The sequence below is a fragment of the Drosophila virilis genome, chromosome X (genome assembly GCF_030788295.1).
Source record: "Drosophila virilis strain 15010-1051.87 chromosome X, Dvir_AGI_RSII-ME, whole genome shotgun sequence".
Lineage (NCBI taxonomy): Eukaryota > Metazoa > Arthropoda > Insecta > Diptera > Drosophilidae > Drosophila > Drosophila virilis.
The window spans coordinates 11,884,424-11,899,739 of NC_091543.1; the positions used below are offsets into that span (position 1 = coordinate 11,884,424).

The window sequence follows — 15,316 nt, forward strand, 5'->3', positions numbered from 1 at the left end:
TCTCTCAGTCTGTTCTATCGAGCTCCTTATTACTCTCTCGTCCTTTTCTTTTCCTACCCACTTTCTCAACTTTCTTTCATCCTATCCCTCGTTCCCGTAAATTCGCTCACTTTCTATTTTTCTATCGTTATCTTCATATCTTTCCTTTCCTCTCCCTCTCTGGCTTCTTAGTCATGCCTATTTTCGTCTCTTTCACTATTTATCTCATTCACACTCCATCTTTCTTTCTTCCTCTCCCTCGCACTTTCTCGCTCTCTCACTCTCTCTCTCTCCCTCTCTCTCTCTCTCTCTCTATCTCTCTCTCTCTCTTTCTCCTTCATCTGCCCACGCAATAAAATTGTTCGGTAAGCGACCGCATAAACATTCACAATATGGCGACTAGTCTGTCGCATAACCGCAAACTTCCGGTTAACAAACAACACACACACACTCTCGCACACACAGACGCACACACACATATACTCAGCATTGGCAGCTTTATTTTATTTTTTGTTTTGGTGTTGTTGCTGTCGCTGCTGCTGCTGCGTCGGGTTGTCGCGGTTTTCCTTTAGTGGTCGTAAACAATTTTTACAGCCCAAACATTTGGCCGGCGCTTTTATTATTTTTATATTTATTGTGTTTATATATTTAAAAACAAAATGGCGTACGGCATTTTAGTTTACGCCTTACGCCATTCCATTTAATTTACTTGTCGCAGGGCGCCCCCGCTAGCCCGCCATGCCCCTGTCCAAGCTGCAAGGCCTGCGGCATGCCCCCATCCATTTATCACATTTCTCGGGAGAGGAGCGCGGCTGCATTTGAACTGAATGCGGGTTGTTTGCGGATGGAACAGAGGGCGGATGTGTTGTAGTCGTCGGCCATTGACCAGCTGGAGCGGCTGCCGCTGACGCTAAGTAGTTGTGGCAAGTTCTGGCCTCGACTTGGCTCAGCTCTCGGGTTTCCTGTTTGTTGATTTCATTTGACTTTTGCGTTGAGCCCATATAAAATGCGTAAAATGGGTATAAAGGCTTTGTGCAGTTATATGCAACGGCCAGATTCCATATATAGTTAATCCTGCTCGGCATTCACAGCCCAAACGCTATAGCCAAGTCCATCCATCCGCCTGTCTGTCTGTCTTTCGGTATGTAGGAAACCTTCTCCAAACTAGAGATAACTTGAACGTAAGTCCTCTTAAAGCACGCGCATATCAAACATCGATAATTCCATGGAAATTCTGTTTTTAGATGAAATCTCAGAGCTTTTAAGAGCTATAGACTGTATTATGGAGGCTCTCATTGAGCTCTTCCTGAAAATGTTATGTAAATCGGCTCATGGACACTGAAGTAACTAAAAATCGTGTTTCCCATCATGTCGGGGAGGATGGTCGTATGTATATATTGAAAAAAGTTGAACAGCAGGTCAACCCTGGGTGCAGGGTATCTCGGAACAGAGTAACTCGGGTCAGGGTCGAACAGTTCCGACTAGAACAATCTTGTAAATTGTTGTGTATTTTCATCTTAGCTGCCGAATTTCCCCATCTCCCCTACGCCAACAAACACCACACTTTTGCAAATCTTGGTGCATTCATTCTCTTTTTTTTTAAATTTTTTGGCAGGCTTCGCCACGCCCCCTAGCCCAGCGACCTTACTGCAAAGTGGGCTGATTATGCATTGCCAAGGGGCGTGGCCGTTAAGCTTTCATGCACAATTAAAGCTGTCTGAAAATGTGCCCAAAAAGGCAGCGAATAAATTTATTGATACGCTCACAGAAAAGCGCATCTATACACTGTAAACAAGTAAGAGGTTCTAGTCGGGAGCTCCCGACTAGGAGATACCCTGAACCCTCTTCTTCCAACATCAAATGCATATATATATTCTATTTTAGAAGCTATATGTCAAGTTTGGTGACTCTAGCTCTTATTATTTACCAAAATTGCCCAAGAAACGGGATATCGATATCGATTTTTATCGATTGCTTGGAAACGGAGTAAGTTATCGATTATCGGAAATAAACTCGATCTGCGTAAGCACTTGGAGCACCTACATTTAATTTCAAGTCAATAGCTCTTTTAGGTTCTGAGATCCTTGCGTTCATACATACGGACGGACGGACGGACAGACAGACGGACATGGCTAGATCGAGTCGGCTATTGATGCTGATCAAGAGTATATATACTTTATGGGGTCGGAGATGCTTCCATCTGCCTGTTACATACATTTGGGTTTTGCACAAATACAATCCAAATCCTTTATACAAATTTTAAATGGGTTCAGGGTATAAAAAATTGAAGTTGAAAAAGTGTATTTTCTAACATCTGAAACAGCGCAATAAATCTTAATAAATTTAATAAATCAATCGTATGGTACAGGGTATCTGTGTGCTTGGCATTCGCCTTAGTCCACTTTTGTCTTTTGCCGGCCTACATTTGTGAGTTATGTCCTTAGCTTAGCTTTCGCACGTTACTTTTGCATTGCCTTCAGCTCTATTAAGCTTCTACTTTATTCTGGGGCAAAAACGAAAATCGGTAACTCTTTCATTTTAGAATTCCATTTCTCAATACATGCACTTCGCATGTTTGGTTTTGGGTTTTTGCGTTCTGTGCTTAGTCTTAAATGGCCACCTGACCCCACCTGAACCCTTTTCATGGAAATGAAGCACCTTTGTTTTTAGTGCTCTAAGACTTGTCTGTCGCCTCTTTATCAAAGTGCATGCTGTGGCATTTGAATTCATGAACTTTCAATTCTGTATGATATGGTAATCCGAACACAGATCGGCTTACTATATGATGTATAGCAAATGTCTTAAATATTGAAATGCGCAATAGTTACTCCTTAAATGAAAAGTTAGCTAAGACAAGTCAACTTTTTTGTCATGTGTGTGTATATAGGGTATTGAGCATTCGTGATACGCAACTATTTGCGGTTTGTTCATGTTTATCAAGCCAAATGAGGTTTCGTATGGTTTCATTTTGCAGTTGCAATTCCAGTGTCAGGACCACAACTGACGCCAGGACATTTGTAGTAGAGTATTTTTATTGCTGTGCACAACATTTGCTTGGCAAATGGTGGGAAAATGTGTTGGAATGGGTGGCTGTGCGGGGCAATGGCGGCTGGTAATAGGAAAATGTAAATGAGGAAAATGAGTTGGAAGGCGAGAGCAACGGCAGTTAGATAAACAAAAATACGAAAATTGTCCAATTGCAGACATCAACGTCGACTGCTAAGATGTTGACGTTGCCATTTTCACCATTTCCATTTCCATTTCGATTTCGATTTTCATTTTGCAGACCATCCAAGCCCACACCACCCCAACCCTCTTCCACTCAAGCACTCTCGCTCTCTCTTATATCGATAGACTTTGTTTGTGCCCAGTTTTTAGACTCATTTTGGCAACGCTTTCGCCCTATTGTTGACAGCGGCAATTGCTTAAATAAATAAACGGCAGCAAGGCCTTACCACCCACCCCCCACCCTCTTCCCCCTCGCCCAGCTTTACCACCTCCTGCACCCACCTCTAGGCACTCCTCTTGCCTTACCTCATATTTGCAAATGAAATTTTATGCGCCAACAAAGCGAAATCAGTTCCTGAAAATTCGGCCAAACAAATGGACGCGACTAATAAATAAAGTGCAGCTGCAACTGCAACTGTAACTGTAACTATGTCCGTATCCCTCCAGCCCTCTCCCACCACCCACCAACCACCAGTCAGTCACTGCACCTGTTCCTGACCCTGCAGGCCAACTGCAACTGTGATTTTTGGTACTCCGCCGGAATTGTAAGCCGCTTACGTGCTCCGTAATAAACAATTTAATAACAACAATTCCCACGGCCTTTTTTAACAACGTTTTATTGTTTTGCTTTCAATTGTTCCGAATTTTTATTTATATAGACCGTAAAAAACCTACAAAAATCCGTTGCGTAAATCGTTTATATTCAGTTCGATACGTTTAAATATTGGGCGTGTGTCGATTGTATTTTTTTGTTTGCTTCTGTTGTCAACATGAGACTCACAAAATATTTATAAATTAAATCAAAATACAGCTCCTACATCTCCACAGCAGACACATAGAAGCCATAAGTTATGGAACTTTGAAGGTTTAATAGATTTAGATATAAGCTAAAAGTAATTGCATAAGTAACCAATTGAAGAGAGAGAGAGAGACTGTATTCCTGTATTTGATATGTGAAACAAAATGGAACAAATACGAAATAAGAGATAATACAAAAGTACAGAAGATTAAGCAATATACTAAACATTGACCGCAGCTCAGCGATAAATTGCGCCATTTGCATGAAATCGATAAATATCGATATCGTGCTTCGACTTAATGAGCATACCCAATATCGAAGCCTTTGGGAACTAAACATGCCAAGTTCGGTTTGCATTCTCTCATATCGTACGTATACTTAGATTTGATGAATGTGTAAACTTTTTAGATATACCCTCAGTTCGGGTTGGAGTGCGGGAATATCGACTATCGGGACTAGTCGGGCAGACTGGACTAAAAAAAAAAAAAACCCTTGTTCTGCTTGTTTTTATTGCTGTCGCCCGAGCAGGGACCCAGCGCACGCACACAATCATAATATGGGGCTTACATGCACGTAGGACAACTCCAACTGTCAATATTTAATTTAAGCACACGCTGTTGCACCTGTACACACAGAGCTAGATAGCAAGAGAGTGAGAGAGAGAGAGAGAGAGAGAGAGAGAGAGAGAGAGAGAGAGAGAGAGAGAGAGAGAGAGAGAGAGAGAGAGAGAGAGAGAGAGAGAGAGAGAGAGAGAGAGGAGTGGGAGCTGGTGAAAACGGCTGGAAGGTAGAGCGAGAACTAAAGAAAAACTGTTTGCGTTTGCATTAAGTTTGAATTATGCATTTTCATTTGAACTTCACGAATATTTTTCCGCCGGCTTCTCTGCCAGCAATCGCTGGAAAGCGTCGTCGTATTTATTGAATGGCTAACGCTTATTGGCATTGCATGCTTTTAGGCTGCTTTGGGCCTTGGCTTCCATCCATGGAGCGCCATGGGCCCATAACTCTCAGGTGCAGATTGCGTGGCCAAATGAAATGAAATAATGAAAACAATTTCAATGCGCGTGCATTGAACTGCAATCGACAGGACGCAAGGACAACGCCGCAGGACAAAACAAACGATACGCGTACAGCCAGTGCAAAAGGCAGCTACAAACTTGGGGCAAAAGACCTATTAGTTATGCTATGTGAATTTTATGGGTCTGAGCACTTTTGGCCAGACCTCAGACGCTGAGCTTGCCAGCACTGCATTAGGGCACACGAACAGTTGGGGATTACCTAATGTCAAGCAAGAAAGTATAAATACCTAAAAAAAGAGTGTGCTCAATTGGGAAGTGCCCCACCAGGAGATACCCTGTAACCAGCTTGCGAGCAGCCGTCCCAATCAATAGTACTTTCCTCTAACACATATATCTACTAAATCACACACACACACACACACAGGCACACTTAATCTTTCTGCCGTGCTTCTGCTTTGCATTGCCATTGCCAACCCTATACGAAATGTGTTCCTGACTAACTCGGCTGTTTATGGTCCGATTCTTATGATATGTTCAGGGCTCGAAAATGGCATTAAAAAGTGTGTACATACTTAATCTTAAGGTTCTACCTTCATAAATGCTTATTTTCCAGTTTTGGTGGAAACACCGGAAGGTATCCAAAAAGTCCATGATTTATCTATCTTCCATTATCCCACATTAAGGCCACAGTTGTATATATACTTGCATTAACCGATGTTCAAAGGGTACGGATTCTTCTGTTTTTAGGAATGAACCGAGCTCTATTCAGTTTCAGTTAAGGAATATATTAGAACTCAACGATAAGCTGGTTTCATGAAAACCAGTTCAACAAAACGAAACATCAGCTTGAATCCTAAACTGAGCCACTTAACTCTTTATGCCACGATGGAACCCTCATTTTAATGCTGTCCCATTTGCAGGCAGTCCTTGTGCTCCACATGTACGTTCCGCGTTTCGTATGAGATAGTTGAGCGCATTTGGGTTTGGCATGATTTCCATTCAAATGTGGCCACTTTGACAGCTGACTTTTGTAGCGCACTGTTGGGCTTGGGATTTGAGGCCTTTGTCAATGTGAAACCGGGAGCTGTGCATAGATAGCAAATCGCTAACGACCAAAGACAAAGAGCCGTAGCTGGTCGCTTGGTGCGCGCATATGCATATATCCGGCTGTCAGCGCTGGGCCGCATCCTGTGCGATTGGCAAAATGTCACGTACATGTCCAAACATGCAATAAACTACATAAATGTTGCGTTTTAAAGTCAGCACCAAGGCGGCTCCACTCACAGACGCTGAGCCAACTACCCGATGTAGCGACATGATGCCAACATCCTGCCCAGCCTTTGGACGCCAGAAGCAGCAGGTTATCCAGGAAAGGCGGCCAGCGCCGGAAGTACTGGCATATTCGTGAAATAGATACCGCTCCGAAAGCAAGCCCCTTTCCCCGCCTTAACCCCTCTCCCTACCCAGCGACTGTGTGCGTCCATCATTTGCCACGTTCTCGTACGAGCCGGCGACTGCAGCTAATGTCAACGTCAGGGCTGCTCCTTTGCCGCTTTGCCTCGCCTTTCGCCGTTGGGGGCAAGTTTCAGCCGCTTTGAGTCGTCAAATGTCTGAACTGGGCCGCAAGGGCGTGACGTCATGCCACAACAACAACAACAACAACAACAACAACAGCAGCAAGAACAGCAACAACAAAAACAAAATTAAAATTAAAATATGTATAAAAATATTAAGCTCGTGCCAGACGAGTCTGCTCGACTTGCAAGTGCCCTGTACACAAATCGAGTGCATGCTGCAACATTTTATTTAATAAATAAAAACATGAATTTTGGAAATTATTTTCTAAAACTTTCAACTGAAAAATAATCTCAGATTGATTTGTGATAGGTACCAAAGTATCCTCTTCACATGCGCTCTGCTCATGTACAGGGTATTCAAATGTAGAGTAGATGATGAAAAAGTGGAAGATGTAGAGGAACTAGTAACACATTGCTTTCCATTTTCAGCACACTTGAACATGCTTCCGCACTTAGGCGTGTGCGTAGAGTGGAACTGGAACTCGAGCTCGAACTGCAGCTGGAGCTGAAGCTGGAGCTGGAGCTGGATGCGGCACAGGGGTGAGCCATGTTTCTCCCTGTGTGTGTGTGTGTGTGTGTGTGTCAAGCACATTGAAGTGGTGTGAGTGACACGAGCTGCAGTCTCACAAAGCCCCCGCGCACGCTCTCCATCCATGTAAGCCCTATCCTTAGCCTACCACCCGCAGGCAACAGCCCATTAAGTGTGCACTTCACACGCCTACTAAGTTCATATTACTTAGTTGCGTTTTGTGATGGCCCTGGCCGCCTTTTGCCCCGCTCTAACAGGATGGTGCGCCAGCGTCTTGACGGGCTTTTGATTAGCAGCAAGGCAGAAACAAGGAGCTCGGTTCGAACCCCGGCCAGGTGTTTGGATGTGGGGCTTGTAATTATATCCTACACTTTGTTGTATCTTATCAACATTGAAAGCCATGTTGTCGAAGCGCTGTTAAAACATTTATGTAACAGTTTTTTAACATTCATCAAGACACCTCGCCCCAAGCTTGGCAAGTATTTAAAAGCCATTTTTAAAGCAAATATGGCTTTTCTAGGATCTCAGATATGATATTGATCGTTCAAAAACAATTTTGAAAGCGCTTTCAAAACAGTTCGAACAAAGGTTTAAAAACAAATTAATTTCCAACTATTTTCAAGACAATTTTCTAGTTCTTTAGAAATACACCTTGTTGTTTATTTCTTGGCTAATTTTAAACCAATTTTGGACGTTGTTTGCATGTTTCTTCACGCAAATTTGAAAATATTTAAAAGGCATTTGTCAAAACTGCTTGGAATTCTAAATGAACGCCAATCCTCTTAACCCTCAACGCCCCGCCGCTAGCCCAAAGCGAGCCAATGCCATATTTAAGCATTTTTTAACCAAAACTTGTTCTACTTGCGAGTTGCTTGTTTAAAAATTAACATCAAACCATAATCGATTTTGTTTGTTTTTCAGAGCCCAAAACCTGCAGCCCATAAGACCCAAATAAACAACCCCCCCGCACCACACCTCCTCCTCTTACCACTCACCTAACCTCTCAAGGGGCAGAAGCTGCAAATTTAATTACGCCCCAGCAAACGAGAAGAAGAAAAGTCACAGACACAGTCACAGACAGAGACAGAGACAGAGACAGAGACACAGCAGCCGAAAGAGCAGCAAATGGCAACAAGGTAGCTGGACGGGGCCAGCAGGCGGGTTAGGTGGGTCGAGTGGGTTCGGGTGGGTCAGTTGCTGCGGTGGTGCGTTGGCCACTGTAGCCAAGAAACGCCACATTTTCAAACATTCACGAAATGCTTTTAATTGTGCACTTAAGGCTCGTAAAATGTGATTTAATAGTCTTAGTTTTGTGGAAGGGAGCAGCCGGAATGCCTGAGGGCTTGCCTGAGGGCTTGCCTGACGGGCTGCCTGCCGGCGCACCTGACGGGGGCACCTGACCGTAGCTGCTTTGCCGGCCAGTGTCCTAGTTGTGTTGGCTCTGTAGCGCAAACGGAAGTGGAGCACGTTATAAGTTGGTCGCGCAGTTTTCCTATTAAACCGCAAGCGCCTGACAGACCAATTTGAGGCGACAATCCAACTGCCGCCCTTTGGGCGTCCAACTTAACGTCCAGGGGAGTGGGGCGGGGCTAAAAGCGAACAACAAATGCAAATTGTTTACCATTTAGCTGTAGATTTGTTACTTCGATGGGTGCGCTGTGCTGGGCGACCTGCTGAAGTCTATGGCAAAATTCAAGTGGCACACACTCGTGAACTCGTCGCAAAGCAATTTAAACTGATTTCACTGAACAAAGCCAAGGATGGGTATTTTGGTTTTAAGCTGAGAACACAAACGGTTTTATCATCCATTATAAAATGATCTTATCCCAACTAAACTGTAATTTGGCTGAGATCTACGATAGATATTACACGGATGAGTTAAAAGGCCTTTTCCGTTTATATTCCCATTCTTTTCACGTATTTGAGAATTGAATCAATAATTTCTTTATCCACAAGCCATTAACGTTATATGCAAATTGATGAAACAGCCAGACAGATCACAAAAAACATTCAATCTTGAGCATTACCAACAGCTGCTTGGATCTAGGCATATCCGTCCTAACTATGCGAGCTGGCACTTTGAAATTTGAAATATATATGCACCTATTCTGAACGATCTAACGACCATTTATACATATCTGCTTCCGTTCTCATAATATCACTACATTTCGATATTGATATATGATCAAATTGAGCGTGACTCGGGAATAATAAGAACTAGCTGCACCAAATTTTAAATATTTCACTTTTTCGATATCCAATGAAAACAAGCTCATTTTGAAATGAAGCGTCTTGCGCTTTAGTATATAAACACAATTGTATTTAAGGCCTGGTAATTTGAAAGGAATCAAAGTGCAACTTTATAAAAGGTTTTGATATTTTTTCGTTCGTTTTTTCTCGAACAATTTTGGAGTTGTTCAAATACGATTTTTGCCTTAGATTAAATATTCTACCAACAATTATTTTGTCTTCGGCCTGGAATTGAGAGTGTCGTCTTATACCCTTAAAGAATGTGTCAGCATAAAGAAATCCCGTGAAATCGAGAAGCCTTAAATTCGATCTTGGCAAGTCTGTGGATCCACAATCAAACTCAGAGTCTAAATTTCTTCAATACCAGTTTAACATCTCAACCGAACTAAAAAATCCCAACGCCTGCTGCTGGCATTCAGTTGTGTCTGTTCCTGTAGCTTGTGTAACTATTGGTGCGAGTCCTGCGATCGGTGCCACCAGGCGGAGGCCTCACGTCCTCCACCAGCGAATAGAGATCATTGTCCCGCTGTACAAATCCATGCAGCCAGGCAGCTGTCAGTGTATTGTCCACGGGCAGACGCACCTCGACAATCGATCTGTCCGCCATCTCGGCCACATATTCCACCACTTCTTCGAGAGCCATTGGGCGCCGGAACTCCATAAAGGCCTCTAGTATTAGATCACCATAGCGATATCTTGACATGCCCAGCTGAATACAAATCAATTTCGACGAAGCTGTCCGAAATTTTTCGCCTACACAAACGATTTTTTTTTTTGATAGTTCAGCCTTAGATTCATGAGCTGCCTAGAGCTAAACAAATCTGGAGAGTTTTTCACTCATTAAAGACTCAATATGGAATTCACATGAAGAGCTTTGAAAGCCAAGTTTGATATAAACGCATCCCTTAAAGAACAGAAGAGGCGACAGAATGTTTATTAGATGCAAAATGCAGCTGGCTCCCTTTAATTAGTGAGAATCGCGTAGAAGAGCTATATTTACAAGCCTCATTAAAATCGGATAAGATTTCACCGAGTTTTTAGCCTATCTGAATATAGGATATTTAATGTGAATTTTGACCAAGAATATGTGGTGACTGGAATAACCCATTTAAAGTCGATCCACATCAAGAATATATATACACATTTTTTCAATTCTATGCAGGAATGCTAACATTAATAATACCCTCGGCAAAGGCACGAGGAGAAAAATAGAATTTTAAATTTTGCTCAGAGATAGTTAGTTACCTGCTTTTTAGCTACATTCCTGACTTAGCTTAGCGACAATTACACAAGCCGCGCCCCGCCCCCCTGACAGAGGCGTTAAGCAGTTGGTTTTTCTTTTTGGTGGGGGAACGTTGGGGCAGGGGGGGGGAGATTACTCTGCTGGGACCCGTTAGACACAGTGAGACTCAAATGTTTATGCTCACGATTATTTGTTGTCGCTTTTCGTTTTCTTTTGGACTCTCGCTTGGCTGAGTGGGTGGACTGTGGGGTGGGCCGGAAGGTGGGAGGTGGGCGGTGCGCAGGTGGGGCATGTGTCTGGCATGCGCCCACACCACGCCGCCAGATGGCGCTGGGCGATTATTCCGTTAACATTTACAGCGACTGCAGTTAAATTGGAGCATTACGCCATTTTGGACATTTTGGGCAATGTTTGCCGATTGGCCTATTTAAGCTGGCCATATTGTTGTTGTTGCGCTCTCTCTCTCTCTCACTCCTTCTCTCTCTGGTAGGGTATTATAAGTTCCTCACGCAGCTTGTAACGCACAGACAAACAAAGCATATGTGTACATTCCCAAACACCAGTATATATATTCGCGATTAGTGTTAACTGACAAGCCAAAATCCTATCAATATTGGCTTACTCTATTATAAAACTCTGATAGATAAATAGGTCATAAGAGAACACTATTCTGCTTCTACAGATATCTACCAAACAGCTTATATACAATCAAAGAGTTTCTCTGATAGAGCTATATCGATGATAGCTTTTCTTCGGAACGTCATGTCGGTAAGGGTATTCAATCCTTGGCGCACTGCAGATGGCCGCTCATTGTTGCTCTTCCTGCTGTTGCCCGTACTGTGCGCCCCGATTGCCATTTGCAGGCACACTTTAAGATTTGTCATTTGCGATAAGCCAAAAAGCGTTTTAAGTTTTCGGCTTAAAGATGTTTCCCACATCGGTTGGAGCTACCTGCTTTTGGGGCTGGCCTCTTGAGCTGCACTTGGTTTTCATGTAATTGAAAATTTGCTTAGCCGTCCGCTAGTAATTGGCTCTGACACACACACACACACACACACACACAACTGAATGCTAAACTATTTTGAAAATTGCTTTTAATATGCTAAAGTTTTGCTTAGAGCATATCACAGCAAATGAAATAAACGCACGCAATTTGCATTGCCGTCGTTAAAGCCAAGTTAAGATGTTGTCCCAAGAGCTGGCATACCAAAAAGTACCACTATGCCCAGTTGGATATAATTTTTGAAACAATTTCTTTGGCTTATTTAACAAACAAATGTTTAATTTGTTAAAAATGTACGTGTTAGACCTTAATATACAAGGACTTGAAGTCGATCTATCAGCTAGAACCTATATCCATTAAATAACATAAGTATATCAGAATCTTGCTCCTTAAAATTCTCAGTGCAGCTGCACAAATGTTTGTTAATTAATCACAGTTTTGGTGAAGATATTTTGTTTTTGTTGTTGCTCTCAGAATATTTGTGACTAATTTCGATTTAGGCCCCGCTACCAGTTTGGGCCATCATCTGGAACCGACTGCAGACAGCAAGCCAGTCCTATAGAAAAGCTTTGAACTCTGCGGGGGCTGTTCGATAAGTAATTGATCAAAGTGCCAGCGCTAGCGCACAACGATGCCAAGCAGTTATCGTTTATCGATAATGTTATCGAAATCGCTTGCAATGGCTTGGTATGCGATACTCTCTCATAAATATATTCTTTTTGTATAAATATATACTATATCTCAGGCTATGTGCCTGTACAAATGTAAGTGGAAAAATTCAATTTTTTTAACGGGAAATGCTTCAGCAATCTGGCAACGCCCTATTAACGACCTATTTAACCATACAATTTGCATTCTAGTCGTACTCTAGTCTCTGTACTCTAGTCGACAGTGCCCGACTGGGGGATACCCTTAGACTACAGCTAATAATGCAGCTCGCCGTTTTCGGGGTGGATGGAACTTGATTACTTGCTGTCGCTTCTATAAAGGATCTGTATCCGGCGAATTAACGGGACGCATCCGAGATCTAATTAGTTGATATTCGGATTACTTTTGAAGCGGCCCTGGCGTTGGAAACGGTATGTTGCCCGTGAAATATGTCAAATCGCTCAACAATTTGCGTCTCTCTAATGAATTTAAGTCCCGAAAATCGATTGGCAGACATCTCTACGAGCACACCCCCCCCCCCCCCCCCCCCCCCCCCCCCATACTTCACCCACCCACGCTGCACGCTGCACCTCGACTGCCAGGCTGACAAATGGGCGCTCGGCTTTGACTTTGACTAATGAAATTCCATGGGCTCAGAGGATGTGCAATAAAATAATTGCATGCCATGCACTAATTTAAGTGAGAATCAACGGCCATAAGCCTTCAATTTGCCAAAGGCCCCTCATCCCGCTCAATCCCTCATCCTGGCCAGAACCTCGTACATTTTGCCCAAAATGTCTTTGGCGCATTTTGTGTCAATTAAAATCTTGAGTCAAAATGCATCTAAAATATTTTGATGCGATTTGATGCAAATTAATTGTAATTTCTCTCTCACTCTCTCTCTCTCTCTCTCTCTTTCTCACTCTTGCTTTGTGTCTCTCTGTCTCCCTCTCTGACTACGTTTCGAATTGAATATTATTCTATTCACATTTGCTTATAATTACATCGGACCTGCTTATCTTTTGTGATTGCCGCAACTTAATTCGTTTGTCAATGAAATGCGTTTGTTTATTGAATTTAATTACGTAAATTCCTTAAACATTGAAATTCCTTTCAATGCTCAAGGATCTAGCTATTTAAGCCTCAAGCAAAGAACAGCGTAAAATAGTTCAATTTACAAGCCACAAGCCGGCTGTGTCCGACTAGCAGATACCCTGAAATACCCCTGAGTTACATTAAGGCAGATATATAGTCTGACCCTGCGCATAGTATAGTCGTGGGTCTAAAATTGTGTTTAATAACTTCCAAGAGCATCCAAGTTAAGGTCACAAGACAAATTTCGATATTGTATGCATATCAATGTATATCGATTTCATGGAAACGCGGCAAGTTATCGATAAGTTGAATCAAACTTCATCTTCGCTGGCAAAGAAAGCAGCTACATTCCAAATTGTAAGTCTCTAGCACGCAGAGTTCCTGGCATCGAGGATACGAATCTGTCGACTCGACTGTTGATGCTGCTTGGGAATATCTGTAACAAATATAGTTTGATGCTTTCGCCTTCCTCCGGCCCGACACATACACTTTCTTATTCATTTTAAAACAAGTTCAGGTCTTAGGAGCTAGGGTATGTGAGTGAGCAGGGCAAATCTGCGATTGCGTTTTGTATTTGCGCCCAAAGGACTCGAAACAAAATGTCCAAATCAAAGACCTCATTCCACATTCTGTTTGCCCTTGGGCCATGTTGATGCGACTGCTGATGGCGCTGGCGATACATGGGAAGGGAAGGGCAGTGGGCGCACAGGGGTCTAGCCGAATAGTGCAACTGCTATGCAGTTGCTCTCAATTGACGTTTGTTGTGGCCAAGCGCCCCAAAATGAAGCGCATTGTGCCCGTGGCAAATGGTTTGCAATCGCTTTCAAACAAAAGGACCCACTGACTAACCAAGTTGCAAAACGAATGGGCCGCTAAAGGGCGGACGGGCGTTTGGTCGGGCAAACCCGATGCAGATGCGGCCATTAACATTCGCATTCGCAAACGCATCCCCGCAAATGCACGAAAAACAAGCCAAGAAATCAGTCCAAAGCGTTCGCACTGCAAAATGTTGTTTTAATTGCGTTTCACTACGGACCAGTTGTTTGTTTCGACCATCGCGCGACGGTTTACGCGTGATGGCCATCCGGCTAGTGGGCGGGGCGGGACAAGGGGGCGGGGTGGCTGCAAAGCGCAGCCAATTGGCAAAAATGCTTTGACATTGGGCCCACGGCTGCAAGTCCATTGGCATCCGCCAATAGCAACAACAACAACAACAACAGCAACATTTGCGTTAGATATTTTGCAACACACGTACAGGAATATACGACCTATTTGATACACTCTCTTTAGGAGCAGCAGTCGTACACTCAACACTCTAAAAGCTTATTTGTTTGGCATAGAAAATGCCAGTTCGCTTTTGGCATCGAGTTTGTGAAAAATCAGCTTCGCGAACCTCAGTCAGGGCGCCGCGAGTTGAGCCAGCGACCTTTTTTTTACACACAAACTAGAGTCTGCACTTAAAAGCTAGTTTGGTAAGCAATAAGCCTTACCTCGAAAAAACAACCGAACGAAAAACTAAGACACGAAATCTATTCCGAGCTTCACAATCTTAGCCCAATATCTTCTATCGATATCGAGTTATATAGAGTCTGCTTTATACCTAAAAGAGTATTTAGATCCGAGATTATAAATAGATATATATTCAACTAATTCTCCTGTTTAACCAATAGGTGATCGGGGCATAGTCCAAGCCGCCATCTGAAATCTTTACTATAGTTACTTTGTCTTAAATTCCACCCGTTGGCGTGGAAATTGAGCGGAAAACGGTTGCATACAACTTGTTTGGTTATGCAAAGAAAACATATTATGTAATAAGAACTCAATCAAAATCAAATCGCTGATCGAGCTGAGGGCAGGTCAAAAGTTATGCTCGCATCGCAATGCCCGTTTGTCGAGTGTATCAAATACAAAATTGACTGCATCATTTGCAGCCTCAAATTGCCGCGC

General features: G+C 43.0%; 2 protein-coding genes across 2 annotated transcripts in view; both read right to left on the reverse strand.

The window, feature by feature from the left end:
- mei-9 (DNA repair endonuclease XPF mei-9) overlaps positions 1 to 15,316 on the reverse strand; it is a 64,335-nt gene that overhangs the window by 43,371 nt on the left and 5,648 nt on the right. The window lies entirely within an intron of this gene.
- LOC6633374 (uncharacterized) lies at positions 9,406 to 10,185 on the reverse strand. Its single transcript, XM_002057291.4, has one exon. It carries the CDS (start codon positions 10,081 to 10,083, stop codon positions 9,796 to 9,798), a length of 288 nt encoding a protein of 95 aa, XP_002057327.1. The 5' UTR covers positions 10,084 to 10,185; the 3' UTR covers positions 9,406 to 9,795.